Raw genomic sequence first — 15811 nt, 5'->3', positions numbered from 1 at the left:
TTCATTTCTAATTTTATTTATTTGGGTCCTCTTTGTTTCTTGATTAGTATGGTTCATGGTTCATCAATCTTGTTTATATTTTCAGAAAGAGCTCTTGTTTTCATTGATTTTGTTTTTGTTTTTGTTTTTGTTTTTTGTCTCTATGTCACTTATTCTGCTCTAATCTTTATTATTTCCTTCGTTCTACTTATTCTGGTCTTTTCTTTTTGTTCTCTTTCTAATTCTTTAAATTGTGGGGTTAAATAATTTAATTTTTTGAGTTATGCCTCTAATGCTATGAACTTCCTCTCAGAACTGCTTTCACTGTGTCCCATAAATTTTGGGTTGTTGTATATTCACTTTCATTTATTTCCATGAAGTTTTTTGTCTTTCTTGACCTTGTTGGTAACCTATTCATTGTTTAATAGCATGCTATTTAGCCTCCATGTGTTTGAATGTTTGGGAATGTTTTTGCTGTCGTTGATTTCTAATTTAATTCCATTGTGATCTAAGAAAATGCTTGATATGATTTCAATCTTCTTGAGTGACTTGATTTGTGTCTTAACGTGTGGTCTATCTTTGAGAATGACCCATGTTCACTTGATTTATATTCTGTAGCTTTGGGGTGAAATGTCCTATAAATGTCATTTACATCATCATTTAGAGTCTCTTGTTTTCCTGTTATTATTTTGTCTAGAAGATCTATTCAGTGATGTCAGTGGGGTGTTAAGGTCCCCTACTATATCTGTATTGCTGTTGACCTCTTCCTTAAAGCCCTCTAGATTTTTTTTTTTTTTTCGATATTTAGGTGCTCCTGTATTGGGTGCATATATGTTTACCAGGATTATATCTTCTTATTCAATTGGTCCCTTAAGTATTATGTAGTGACCTTTATAGTCTCTTGTGATGGCCTTCATTTTTAAGTCTTATTTTGTCACTTATGACTATTACTACCCCAGCTTTTGTTGGGTTTTTTTTTTTCATGTCTATTTACATGGAAAAACTTTTTACCATGCCTTCACTCTCATCCTGTGTGAGTCTTTTATTCTGAGGTAGGTCTCTTATAGTCAGCATATAAATGGGTCATGTGTGTTTTTTTCATCCATTCACCTACCCTATGTCTTTAGATTGCAGTATTTAATGTTACTATTGATAGGTACTTATTTATTGCCACTTTAATTCTTTATGCCTGTGTTTCTATTTCTTCTCCTTGTTACAGCTGTTCCTTTTGCATTTCTTGCAGTGCTGGTTTAGTGGTGATAAACTCCTTTAGCTTTTTTGTCTCGGAAGCTCTTTATTTCACCAGCTGTTTTGAATGATAGCATTTCTGAGTATAATAATCTTCATTTCAGATCCTTGCTTTTAATTACCTTGAATATTTCATGCCATTCCCTTATGGTCTATAGAGTTTCTGATGAGAAATCAGCTGATGGTTTTAGAGTTTTTTGGTAAGTAACAAATTGCTTTCCTCTTACTGCCTTTAAGATTCTCTCATCTTTAATTTTGGGCATTTTAATTATGATGTGTCTGGCCAAGGGCCTGTTTAGGTTCTTCTTGCTTGGGACTCTCTGTGCCTACTGAACTTGTGTGATTTTTTTCCTTCACCAGGGTAGAGAAGTTTTCTGCCATTTTTTTTTTCAGACACATTCTCTATTCCTCGCTCATTTTCTTCCCCTTCTGATGTGAATATTGTTGCATTTCATGTTGTCCCACAGCTCCCTTAAGCTGTCCTCCTATGGTTTTGTTTTGTTTTGTTAATCCTCAAACGAGGATTTTTTCCATTGACTTTTAGGGAGAGTGGGAAAGACAAAGAAAATCATCGATGTGAGAGAAACACATCGATTGGTTGCCTCCTGCACGAGCCTGGGCCAGGGAGGAGCCTGCAACCAACTGAGGTATGTGCCCTTGATTGGTATTGAACCCGGGACCCTTTGTTCCTCAGGCCAATGTTCTATCCACTGAGCCAAATCAGCTAAGGCTGTCCTCCTGGTTTTTTTAGTTGTTTTTCTTTTTTGTTCTCTGAGTGATTTCATTGATCCTATCCTCAGCTTCCCCTAATCTGTTTTGTATTCTTCCCACTGTTTTCTTTATTAGTGCTATGTTATTCTTCATAGTTACTATATCTTTTCTAATGCTGTTGACCATCCTTGCCATCATTATTCTGAACTCTATTTCTGATAAATTTCTTATCTCCATTTCGTTTAGCTCTTCTTCTGGAGAATTCTCTTGTTCTTTGGTTTGGTGGTTGTTGTTTTTGTCTCCCCGTTATGGCTGCTTCTTTGGGTTTGTGTCTATGTATTAGTTAGTTCTGCTATGACTCCCAATCTCTAGTGCAGGACAATCGCGGATGCTGTTTGTGACTGGCCCTGAGTACCCTGTTTGTGGATAACAGCAATCCACAGCTTGTGGCTCCCTCTGCTGGGGCTAGGTGTTTTTGGCAAGGACCAAGATGTGCACCAGAGTCTGCTTTTCCTAGTCCTGGGTCCAGACGGAGATCAGGCTAAGACTCATAGCCTCTAGAGATCCTCCTCTGCCTGCAGTCCAATGGACACTCAGTTTTGATTAGCCTCAGGCTATAGACCACAGGTGGGGTGAGAGTCTTCCAACAGGGTGGGGCAACTGCCTTACCCTCAGACAAAACCACCTGGATAGCAAAGGTCCACCAGCAAAGAAAACTTGGGTGGCTGCCCTCCAATCTCCAACCCCAGGCCCCCAATATTGGAGTCTCTTCAGAGAACTCCAGTCTTTTCTGCCAGAACCCAAGGTGAATGGCTGCACATGAAATTTTTGCATTGACCCTTTAAGAGGGTGCCTACATTTCCAACCGTTTCTCACTGGCAGACAGCAATCCTGCTGCTGTTCACAGCCAGATGTTAGGTGGTCACCTTTCTCAGTTTTGGTGCTTTGGGCTGGTGAGCTCAGCTTGGGTTTAGACCACAGAGTTTTCTGTGGGAGCTCTTCTAGCCCTTCCGTGCCTCTGCACTTCCTACCAGTCTGTGCTTTCCCCACTTTCCCTCCTTGGTTATCAGGGTTCTCTCCAGCTAGTCTTCAATTCATTTTTCAGGATGGTTTTTCTGTATTTTAGCTGTATTCCAGTTTAGTCCTGAGAAAGTGTCAGTGTAGTTTCCACCTACTACCACCATTTTTTAATCCTCCATTGATTATTAGAGACTGGAAGGGAGAAAGACAGAAACATCGATGTGAGAGAGACACATCAATTGGTTGCCTCCTGCACTTGCCCCAACGGGGCCAGGGATCAAACCTGCAACCCAGGTACTTGCGCTTGACTGGGAATTGAACCCATGATCCTTCCATGCATGGGCAGACACTAACTCTTGAACCACATTGGCCAGGGCAGAAATTAAATTTTTGTTGGTTGTGTTGAGTATATAATATCACCTATTAATCTACCACAAAAACATTTTTGCCTATCTCATTTTTAAGAAGTGTAAGTACTCTTTATAGATTCCTGATACATATGTCCAGATTGTCCTCCAGAAAACATGTTTACCAGTCTTTAAAATGTGTCACTTTTAACTATTGTATCATTTTTAACAATTTTAGCCTTATCTGGTTTGGCTTAATCGATAGAGCATCAGCCTGCAGACTGAAAGGTCCCAGGCTCGATTCTGGCCAAGGGCACATGCCTGGGTTGCGGGCTCAATCCCCAGTAGGGGGCATGCAGGAGGCAGCCAATCAATGATTCTCTTTCATCATTGATGTTTCTCTCCCTCTCCTTTCCTCTCTAAAATCAATAAAATATATTTTTTAAAAAAACACAATTTTATATAAGTGAAAAAGCTATTATATTGTGTTCTCCCTTTTGATCATTGATGTGGATGGTTTAGTTATCTTATATATGTTTTGTACTTGTGTTCTGTTTGTTTTGGGCATGGCTACTGTTTGTAAGACATCGTTACATACTAAGAATAATAAATCATATTTGCTATAAAAATATTTATATATTGTAAAGATTTATGTAATTAACTATTCTTTCCCTTTTTCCCCTGCCATTGACTTAATGCTTGAAATGTCTTCATATAGTTTTCCAGGTGACTCTGGTGATTTGATATATATTCATGAGTCATTGGCTTGCATCCCTTTAGTCTTTATTAAAATTCTTGGTCCTATTAATATCCTGTTTTACTCTTGGAATGAAGAATCTGTTTTCACCATCTGTCCTTTTGTCATAGAGGGACAGAATGCACACACATTATTGTTACATGTAAATATGTGCCCATTTTTCCTTTTTATGTGTCTCATTTATAGAAAGTAGTACAGTTTTCTTTGAATGAAGTAATTCCTTTGACACGACTTAGTTTTCCTCTGTCTCCTCCTTTTCCCCCCATCATATGAATTTATATATTAACTAGAAGCCCGGTGCATGAAATTCGTGCATGGGGATTGGGGTCCCCTCAGCCCAGCCTGCACCGTCTCCAATCCGGGACCCCTCAGGTGATGTCCAACTGCCGATTTAGGCCCAATCCTGGGGATCGGGCCTAAACGGGCAGTCAGACATCCCTCTCACAATCCTGGACCACTGGCTCCTAATTGCTCACCTGCCAGCCTGGTCGCCCCTAACTGCCCCCTGCAGCCAGCCTAGTTGCCCCTAACTGCCCTTCCTGCTGGCCTGGTCACCCCCCACTGCCCCCACTGCCTGCCTGGTCACCCCTCACAGCGTCCCCGCCGACCTGGTTGCCCCATGCAACCTGCTGTTTGATCATCCCTCACTAACCCCCCTGACCGCCTGGTCGTAGGCAGCTACCTTGTGAGGGCATGGGGGTTAATTTGCATATCAGCTTGGAGTCTCTATATGACTGAAAGTAGCAAAAGTAATTATTTTGGTTTGCTTTGGTTTATTAACTATAATTCCATCATAACTTCTCAGCTGAGGAAACATGTTGCCTAAAAGTTGAACTAAATAAGGACCTGGAGAGATGGGGTAAAGGGAATGGTACTCATGCATTGCAGCAAAGGTACTTTTCTGACCTTTAGGAACCAGTAACTAGAGGGACACATTCTTCAGAAGAATTGTCCTTGCTTAATGCCAGGACCATCCTCATTTCAGAAACAGTATTTAGCCTATCTACTCTGGTTATAGGATAAAGATTTGGGGGAACTTTAATTCTATTTAGGTTTTGAGGTTCCTTATGAGTACAGTATTATGTGTGCAATAATAATGGTTAATTTTTTTTGTTTATTTCATTTTTATCTCTCCTCTCATTCCAGATTTTACATTTGGATAGCAAACTCCTTTTAAGTCAGGCTTACAGAATTTAAATGATAAAAATGACTTTATGAAAGGCTGTCTAGGCATGACAACTTTCAAAATCTGAATCAAATGGAGAATCAAAATTAGTTTTAAGGCCTATAAAGAAAATGATAAAAAATTTTAATCAGCAGTTTTAGTGTTTAATTATGACATATGTAAATGGCAATCTGTATTCACTTTTTTTCCCTACATTAAAATCACTTGAACAGTTTCCATAGCATGAAACTTTCAAATATTTATCTGCATGAAGTGTCTTACATCTGCTTCCTATTGAAAAGATCTTTAAAAATAAAAAAATAAAACCTTCACAGTGCTCTCCCTCCCAGGAGCATGCCTGCCTTTCCCTCCCCTCATTTCCCCCCAGGTATGCACCTCCTAAACTTGAGACACCCAGGAGGCTTACAACTAGGGAGCAGTGGACAGCAGCATCTGGTCCCCAGTTAACCCCCTGAACCTGTCCCCTAAACCCCTTTTCTCTGACTTAGTGAGCCAAAGCAGATTATTTATTTTGGGAAATATACAGAGTAAATCTTCAGTAAAGTATAGTTGTCCTGTTTTTACCTTTTCTTTTATTAGATTCCTTAGGCAAAGTCTCAGTGTATTTAAGGCAAAACAGTGGTCCTTACTACCATCCCCCTAATTTTATTTTGTTTTACTACTAAAGAAAAGTATAAAAGTTAAGGGTTTCAGAGTGATGCACATTGTTGAAATTGTGAGTTTGTTTTCTGTCTAGTGAATATTTTTCATCCTTTTCCTTAGGTGACGGTACTTTTTAAGGTCTCACTTTTATCAAATATTAAAGCTGTAAGAAAGGTCTCTGAACTGTGTCAATTTGTTCTTCTCCAGTTCCGTGTATTCGTTATAGTATTACCTCCCAAAGACTACAAATTAAGTAAACCATTGGGCCCAAAATTTGTACCCTTTTTAAAATCTCCGGTGTGTTTTAACGTTAGTGTGTTTACATATATATTATATATATTCTTTAGGTATAGAAACTAAGCCACAAAAATAAATTTTGGACCTGTCTACATAAATTAACATATAAATTTCTATACCTGCAATATATACATTCTCTAACTAATATTATTTATTGAGTAGATTGAATTTCATAAAAATCAGAGTGAAGAACTGATCTTACATTATTGTATATTGACTCTACACTTACTGGCTCCCTCACAGGAGACTCCTATGATTACCAGAATAGAAAAACAGAAGCGCAAAGAGGAGGAAGAAGAACGTCAGCTTCTTATAGCAGTACAGAAGAAGGAGCAAGAGCAGATGCTAAAGGAAGAGAAGAAAAGAGAGTTGGAGGAAAAGGTCAAGGCAGTGGAAGGTATGTGGGCTTTCTGTGTAGTCTGGAAGGAACATGTGGCATGATAATAGCAATCCTGTAGCCAAAACCACATCAAATTGGGTTCTGTCATTTAAGCTGTTTCTGGCAACTTCTAACTTGTAAATTCTAGTCTGTTTTCTTTATTCATCTAGATTCCGTCTCATTGCCATTGCATTCCTGCTAAAACACTGGTATTTTTTCATTGTGTGTCTTCCTTTCATTCTCTTGCCTGTTCTCATTTCTGCTAAGTTTCTTACATAGAATAGAGAAAAACTTAAAGTATTGATGACAACTATTTTCACAGAAATTATTTTGAACACAAATGAAATGTGCTCAGGAAAAGCCTTAGAGATTTTTTTTTTTAGCTCTATGAAACTATACACATGTAGAATATTATGAAAGCAAAGTGTTTTCTCAAGCTTGGGTTCTAGTCATAGTTTTAGTTTAATGAAATTATAGCAATGGATAACAACTGTCTTTAGATGTGTTATGTAGCAGTTATATTTATAAGCTGAGCCTGTTGTGTCATGTGATAACATCATTTGGCTTGTTTGAATACTGACCAATATTTATTTTCTTTTAAATAAATGTATTTTTAAAGCTTTCTTTATTATTTTTTTTAAAGCTTTCTTTTAAATATCTTATAATTGATTTCAGAAAGGAAGGGAGAAGACAGAAACATCAATGATGAGAGAGAATCATTGACCAGCTGCCTCCCGCACACACACTAGGGATTGAGCCCACAACCTGGGCATTTGCCCTGACAGGGAACTGAACTGTGACCTCCTGGTTAATGGGTCGACACTCAACCACTGAGGCACACTGGCTGGGCCCAATGTGCATGTTTACTCCCATTCCTCTGTAGTGCCTTCTGTTTCTTAAAAGGTTAACCCAATTCCTACCTTGATTGTTTCTTCATTCTAAAACCCTTAGTGCATTTATTTTGCAGATTTAGCCTTTGTCTTAGCCTATGTAGTATATTCAACTTGTAAGATTTAGCATGTTTTAATTCCAGTGCTAGATTTAAATTCCTCTAGATGGTAACTGTGGCTTTTATTTCTTTTTTTTTTTTTAGTGGGATTATTATATCACCCCACTGTAATTTTCAGTGGGGTTATTATTGGGTACACTATTGTCAGTTTGGGTTTTAATTTATATAGACAGGTCCAAAATTTATTTTTGTGGCTTAGTTTCTATACCTGCAAGATTAGTAATAATATCTGTTATAGATTGTTCTTTAAATCAACATATTTTTTGAGCAACCATTCTCTGCCAGGCACTGTTGTGGGAATATAGTGGTAAATAAAATAAGATACTTCTTTCATAGAGTTTACGTTGTAATAGTGGGTAAACAGTAAACAAATATTGAAAAACCATAGATAGTGGTGAGTAATCTCAAGAAAAATAAAACTGGTTTAGTGATATAAAGAGTAACGTAAGTAGCATTTTAAAAAGATTAAGAGAGCCTTCTCTGAAAATGTGGCATTTAATAATGAAATGAGTGTCATAGATGACATGATATTGTACATAAAAAACCCTAACACTCCATGAAAAAACTACTAGATTTAATTAATGAATTTGGCAACGTTAACAGGATACAAAGTTAACACCCAGAAATCTATGGCATTTTTATGCACCAATAATGACCTCTCAGAAAGAGAACCTTAAAAAATCAAAACTACCTGAGTCTGTTTGGGTCAGTGCAAAGAGCATCAGCCAGTGGTCTAAAGGGTCCAAGGTTCAATTCCGATCAAGGGTATGTATCTCAGTCGCAGACCCAATCGCTGGCCCTGGTCCAGGTGTGTACGAAGGCAATAAATCAGTGTGTGTGTCTCTCTCTCCCTTCACTCTAAAAATAAAGAAAATAAATTTCCATTAATCATTACCAAATAAATAAATAAATAAATAAATAAATAAATAAATAAGATACTTATTAATAAACTTAACCAAGGAAGTAAAAGACCTGTACTTAGAAAACTACAGGACATGGGGGAAAAAGATAGAGGACGATATAAACAATTGGAAGAATATGCCATGTTCATGGATTCGTAGAATCAACATCATTAAAATATCCATACTACCCAAAGCAATCTATAGATTCAATGCAATCCCTATCAGAATGCCAATGGCCTATTTCACAGATCTAAAACAAATAATCCAAAAATGAATATGGAACCAACAAAGACCCTGAGTAGATGCAGTAATCTTGAGAATGAAGAATAAAGTTGGAGGAATCACAATATCAATTTATACTACAAAGCCACCGTAATCAAAACAGCCTGGTACTAGCATAAGAACAGGCATATAGATCAAATGGAACAGAACAGAGAACCCAGAAATTGACCCAAGCCATTACACTTGATTAATATTTGACAAAGGAGGCAAGAGCATACAATGGACTCAAGATAGTCTCTTCAATAAATGGTGTTGGGAGAAACCAAGATGGCGGCATACGTAAACACCTAAACTGCTGCCTCACACAACAATTTCAAAACTACAACTAAAAGACAAAACGGACATCATCCAGAACCACAGGAAGGCTGGCTGAGTGGAAATTATACAACTAGAAGGAAAGAGAAAAGCACACTGAGATTCACATGAGCTGCAGAAGGCAGAGGTACAGAGGCACACACGGAGAGGGCTGGCAACTGAGTATGCAGCTGGCTTTCTCAATCCGGAGGGAAACAAAAGCTCCCGACTGCTCTGAACTCCAGTTCTGGGCGAGACTCTGTGGACCCAGAATCATTCGGGGAGAAACTGGACTGGCTGGCAGTGGGAAAAACTCAAGGGCGGCTTTCTCTCAGAGGTGCTTGCAGCGATTACCGCAGGACACTGAGACCCAGGGGCCTCTCAGGGCAGTGCTGACGGGAAGCCAAGGCTGTCTGCTCAGCCCTGAGACTCCGCCCCATCCAAGCTGAGCACAGAGGCTTTTGCAAGACTTGTCTCATAAGGGTGTTTGCAGCACAGAAGTTCTCCCAGCATGGACAGAGCTGATCCTCACAGGCAGTTGGCCTGGAGGTCAAGTCCTCCCAGTGATGCCAACAACAATCAAGGCTTAACTACAACAAGACTGTGCACACAGCCCACAAAGGGGTGCACCAAGAGTGTCCACCTCAGGTAACTGGGGAGGCTGAGCCACTGGGCCCTATAGGACACCTAGCACATAAAGCCACTCTATCAACACAGGGAAGTAGCCAAAATGCAGAGACAAAGAAACAGGTCACAAATGAAAGAAATGGAGGAAAGCAAATGACTGGATATAGAGTTCAAAACCAGGGTTATAAGGTTTTTCAAGAATTTTCTAGAAAAGGCTGATAAATTTAGTGAGACCCTCGAGGATATGAAAAAGGACCAACTAGAAATTAAGCATACACTGACTGAAATAAAAAATAATATACAGAGATCCAACAGCAGACTAGAGGATCACAGGAATCAAGTCAAAGATTTGAAATACAAAGAAGCAAAAAACACCCAACCAGAAAAGCAAAAAGAAAAAATAATCCAAAAATATGAACATAGTATAAGGATCCTCTGGGACAACTTCAAGTGTACCATCATCTGAATTATAGGGGTGCCAGAAGAAGAGAGAGAGCAAGATACTGAAAACCTATCAGAAGAAATAATGACCGAAAACTTCCCCCACCTGGTGAAAGAAATAGACTTACAAGTCCAGGAAGCGCAGAGAACCCCAAACAAAAGGAATCCAAAGAGGACCACACCAAGACACATCATAATTGAAATGCCAAGAGCAAAAGACACAGAATATTAAAAGCAGCAAGAGAAAAACAGTTAATTACCTACAAGGGAGCACCCATACGATTGTCAGCTGATTTCTCAACAGAAACTATGCAGGCCACATGGGAGTGGCAAGAAATATTCAAAGTGATGAACAGCAAGAACCTACAACCAAGATTACTCTACCCAGCAAAGCTATCATTCAGAATTGAAGGGCAGATAAAGAGCTTCACAGATAAGAAAAAGCTAAGGGAGTTCATCACCACCAAACCAGTATTATATGAAATGCTGAAAGGTATTCTTTAAGAAGAGGAAGAAGAAGAAAAAGGTAAAGATAAAAATTATGAACAACAAATACATATCTATCAACAAGTGAATGTAAAAATCAAGTGACTAAAAAATCTGAGGAACAGAATAAACTGGTGAATATAATATAATCAGGGGCATAGAAAGGGAGTGGACTGAAAATTCTCGAGGGGAAAGGGATGTAGGGGGTGCAGGAAGAGACTGGACAAAAATCGTACACCTATGGATGAGGACAGTGGGGGAGGGGTGTAAGGGCAGAGGGTGGGGTGGGAACTGGGTGGAGGGGAGCTATGGGGGGGAAAATGAGGAACAATTGAAATCTGAACAATAAAGATTTCTTTTTAAAAAAATGGTGTTAGGAATATTGGATAGGTGCATGCAAAAGAATGAAATTAGACAACCAACATACACCATACACAAGAATAAACTTAAAACGGATAAAAGACTTAAATGTAAGCCGTGAAACCAAAAAAATCCTAGAAGAAACCATACGCAGCAAAATCTCAGGCATCTATCATGGCAATATGTTTACAGATACATCTCCAAAGGCAATGGAAACTAATGAGAAAATAAACAAATGGGACTACATTGAAATAAAAGGCTTCTGCACAGCAAAAGAAACCATCAACAAAATGAAAAGGTAGCCCACTGTATGGGAGAATATATTTTACAGTGACACATCTGATAAAGGGTTAATATCCAAAATATAAGGAACTCATAAAACTTAACCAAAGGAAGACAAACAATGCAATCAAAAAATGGACAAAGGACCTAAATAGACACTTATTCAAAGTGGACATACAGATGGCCAGGGGATGCATCAAAAAATGCTCAAAGATCATTAGAGAGATGCAAATTAAAATGACAATGAGGTATCACCTCACACCTGTGAGAATTGCTACCATCAACATATCAACAAATGACAAGTCCTGACAACAATGTGAAGGAAAGGGAACCCTACTACACTGCTGGTGGGAATGCAGACTGGTGCAGACATGATGGGAAACAGTATGGAGTTTCCTGGAAAAATTAAATATGAAAATGCCATTTAACCCAGTAATCCCACTTCTAGGAATATAGTCTCAGAAACCCGAAATACAAATCAGAAAGAATGTATGCCCCCCTTTGTTTATAGCAACACAATTTGTAATAGCTAAGATGTGGAAATAGCCCACGTGCCCATCAGCAGATGAGTGGATAAAAAAAGCTGTGGTACATTTACACCATGGAATACTTTGCAGCCGTAAAAAAGAAGAATCTCTTACCTTTGAGACAGCATGGAGGGATCTGAATGGTATCATGCTAAGTGAATTAAGTCAGTCAGAGAAAGACAATTATCATATGATCACACTCATGTGGAATCTATAATAATAAAAGCATAATATGCAAATCAACTGACCAGCAGGACAACCTTCTGGATGGCGGCACTATGACACCCACTGCCACCAGGTCAGCCAAGGCAGGTGTGATGCGATTGGTCGGCGGCCCAGCCATCGCCCCACAATCACCCCCAATAGGGAGGTCCATGACACCAACTGGCGGGGTGTGGTGGGTGGCCCGGGCCTCCCTCTGTGGGGCACGATTGATTGCATGATCGCCCTGTAGAGGGAGGCCCTAGCCATCAGCCAGCCGGGCTATCATTAAATCTGGGTGCTCCACAATCACCCCAAAGAGGGAAGCCCAGGCCACCAACCAGTGGGCTGCAGTGGATGGGCAGGGCCTCCCTCTCCGGGGGGCAATCCATCGTGGAGCCCTGGCTAGGTGGGCGGGGCCTATATCTTTGGGTCAATCAATTGCCTCAAGGAGGGAGGCCCAGTCTACCATCAGTGGTGCTACAGTGGGAAGGCAGTGCCTGCGGGACAATCCATTGAGGAGCCCGGGTTGGGTGGGCGGGGCCTACCTCTGTGGGGCAATCAATCCCAGGGCTCCCAGACTATGAGAGGGCATAGGCCAGGCTGAGGGACCCACTCCCCACCCCCGTGCATGAATTTTGTGCACTAGGCCTCTAGTCTAAGTAATAAAATAAACTGATGAATGGAGTGGATCCAGAGACATAGAAATATGGAAAAGACTGGGGAATCTCAGAGGGAAGGTGGGGGAGTGTTGGTGCGTGGGAGGTAATCATCCAAGGACCTTGTATGCATATATGTATAGCCTATGGACACAAACAATGGGCAGTGAGGGCCTAGGGGGGGCTGGCTGGAGGGGGAAGTGGGGTAAAAACGGGGACATACGTAATACTCTCAACAATAAATTATTTTTTTAAATAACTGTGGTACATTTACATAATGGAATACTACGCAGCTGTAAAAAAGAAAGAACTCTTACCATTTGCAACAGCATGTATGGACTTGAAGAGTATTATGCTAAGCAAAATAAGCCAGTCAGAGAAAGATAATTATCACATGATCTCACTCATCCTTGTGGAATCTAATGAGCAAAATAAACTGGTGAATAAAATAGAACCAACAACATAGATGCATGGAACAGGCGGATGTATTTTAAAGAGAAGGCAGTGTGAAGGGCTGCAAGGGGAACTTATATGCATTCGTGCACTCAGGGGTTCCCTCAGCCCAGCCTGCGCCCTCTTGCAGTCTGGGAGCCCTCGGGAAGTGGGCCTATGCTGACTTTCTGACATCCTTAGCGCTGCTGCAGAGGCAGGAGAGGCTCCCACCAACACCACTGTGCTCGTCAGCCATGAGTCCAGCTTAGGGCTTCTGGCTGAGTGGCGCTCCCCCTGTGGGAGCGCACTGACCACCAGGGGGCAGCTCCTGCATTGAGCGTCTGCCCCCTGGTGGTCAGTGCATGTCATAGTGACCGGTCATTCCATCATTCGGTCAATTTGCATATTAGCTTTTCATTATCCTACTAGAGGCCTGGTGCATGAAAATTCATGCACTGGTGGGGGGTCCCTCAGCCCAGCCTGCCCCCCTCTCACAGTCGGGGAGCCCTCAGGGGCGGGAGGCGACCCAGCGATCAGGGCACGGAGATGCCCCCATCACACCTCTGCTGCTGCCACTGCCGGCAGTGCAAGCCTTGGCCAGCGGCCGGGCAGCCGCCATCCAAGGCTTGCCTGTCCTTGGGCCGGCCCTGGGCAGCTGGGCAGCCGACATCCTAGGCTTTCCTGAGCCTCGGGCCAAAGCTTGCCTGCACCTCAGGCTGTCCCTGGGCAGCTGTGGGGCTGAAGGGACTGGGGGACTCGGAAGGCATGCACGGGGAGTGGCCAGACCCACCTGGGGGCGGGCCCAACCATGCCGTGCACCTGCCACCCCAGCATGGCTGAGGGGACTGGACGCTGCCATCTTCTGGCTGTGGGCACCGCCATCTTTGAGGGTGTGACGGTCAATTAGCATATTCCTTCTTTATTAAATAGGATATAATAAAGAGGTGATATGCAAATTGACCATCACTCCAACACGTAAGATGGCCATCACAAGATGGGCAGTTGGGGGTGACCAGGCCAGTACAGGAGGGCAGTTCGGGGTGATCGGGCCAGCAGGGGAACAGTTAGGTGTCGATCAGGCTGGCAGGCTGGCAGCGGCATGGTGAGGGGGTGATCAGGCTGGAACGCAGAAGCGGTTAGGGGCAATCAGGCAGGCAGGTGAACAGTTACAACAATAAACTTCTCCTGTTTTCTTGGCAGCTAAGTTTTTAAAAAGGGAAATAGTAGATTATTTACTGATAGGATGAGTTAGAACATATTTCACATTTATGTTTAAGTTCTGTTTATAAAGGGAACAAACAACTTACCAACTACTTTGGTTGTGTTGTATGCTTTCACCCAGTGTTATAAGTCAGTTACTACTATAGGGCTCTCCTGAAATTGCTGGCAAAACTAATGTGATGTGACATGTAAGCACATATTTCAAAGGGGAGGGCTCATAGCTTTCATTTCTTTAAATAAATTTGAAAGGAGGGAAGTGGATTAAGGTAGAAAGAAGCAACCCAAATGCAAACAACCCAAATGCCCATCAATGGATGAATGGATAAACAAAATGTGGCATAATCACCTTAAGTATAGTGGTTATTGTGTTCACCTCACAAAATGTGGTTTATACTGAAAATAAATTGTTATTTAGCCTTATAAAGACTGGAAATTCAGCCTTAGCTGGTGTTACTCAGTTGTTAGAGTGACAGCCCCCTGAACCAATGGGTTGTGGGTTCAATTCCTGGTCAAAGGCACTTACCAAAGTCCCTGGCCCCATCAGCGTATGTGCAGAAGGAAAGCAATTCATGTGTCTCTCACGTAAATATTTCTCTCTTTCTCCTCCCCCCTGCTTTCTATATTTTTTAAAAGGCAATGGAAATTTTCTCCTTAGTTTGCATTACCCTAGGAGCTTTATCAGTAAATATTTTGCTACAACATATGTCTGATATTTTGCTGCCTGTGGATTGTTCTAAGATTTTTATGGTTTCCTGTCTTATATTTAAGTCCTTTATCCATTTTGAGTTTATTTTTGTGTATAGTGTAAGTTGTTGTTCTAGTTTCATTATTTTACATGTATCTGTTCAATTTTCCCAACACCATTTATTGAAGAGACTGTCTTGATTCCATTGTATGCTCTTGCCTCCTTTGTCAAATATTAATTGAGCAAATGGCTTGAATCATTTTCTGGGTTCTCTGTTCTGTTCCATTGATCTGTATGTCTGTTCTTGTGCCAGTACCAGGCAGTTTTGAGAGCAGTGGCTTTGTAAAACAGCTTAATATCTCGTATTCTGATTCCTCCAACATTGTTCTTTCTCTCAAGATTGCTACAGCTATTTAGGGTCTTTTTAAAAATATATATTTTTATTGATATCAGAGAGGAAGGGAGAGGGAGAGAGAGATAGAAACATCAATGATTGGAGAGAATCATTGATTGGCTGCCTCCTAGACGCTCCCAACTGGGGAGCAAGCCCACAACCCGGGCATGTGCCCCTGACCGTAATTGAACCTGGGACCCTTCAGGTTGCAGTCCGACACTTTTACCACTGAGCCAAACCAGCTAGGGCTATTCAGGGTCTTTTTTTATTCCATATGAATTTTTGGAGCGTTTGTTCTATGTCTGTGAAATATGCTGTTGGTATTTTAATGGGGATTGCATTGAATCTATAAATTGCTTTGGGTAGTATAGACATTTTAATGATTTTGATTCTACCAATCCATGAACACGGTATATTCTTCCATTGGTTTGTCTTCCTCTAAC

At 41.0% G+C, this 15811-nt stretch overlaps 1 protein-coding gene across 1 annotated transcript in view; it reads left to right on the top strand.

Moving 5' to 3' along the window:
* Positions 1–15811, top strand: part of CECR2 (CECR2 histone acetyl-lysine reader) — a 187633-nt gene that overhangs the window by 151116 nt on the left and 20706 nt on the right. Inside the window, exon 8 of the mRNA XM_080658754.1 lies at positions 6431–6584. Coding sequence (XP_080514880.1) covers positions 6431–6584 — 154 coding nt within the window. The remainder of the gene's footprint in view (positions 1–6430; positions 6585–15811) is intronic.

This window comes from Plecotus auritus, assembly GCF_963455305.1.
Source record: "Plecotus auritus genome assembly, chromosome: 3".
Classification (NCBI taxonomy): Eukaryota; Metazoa; Chordata; class Mammalia; order Chiroptera; family Vespertilionidae; genus Plecotus; species Plecotus auritus.
Note: the sequence above shows the minus strand (reverse complement) of the source record. Positions and strands in the feature narration are given on the sequence as shown.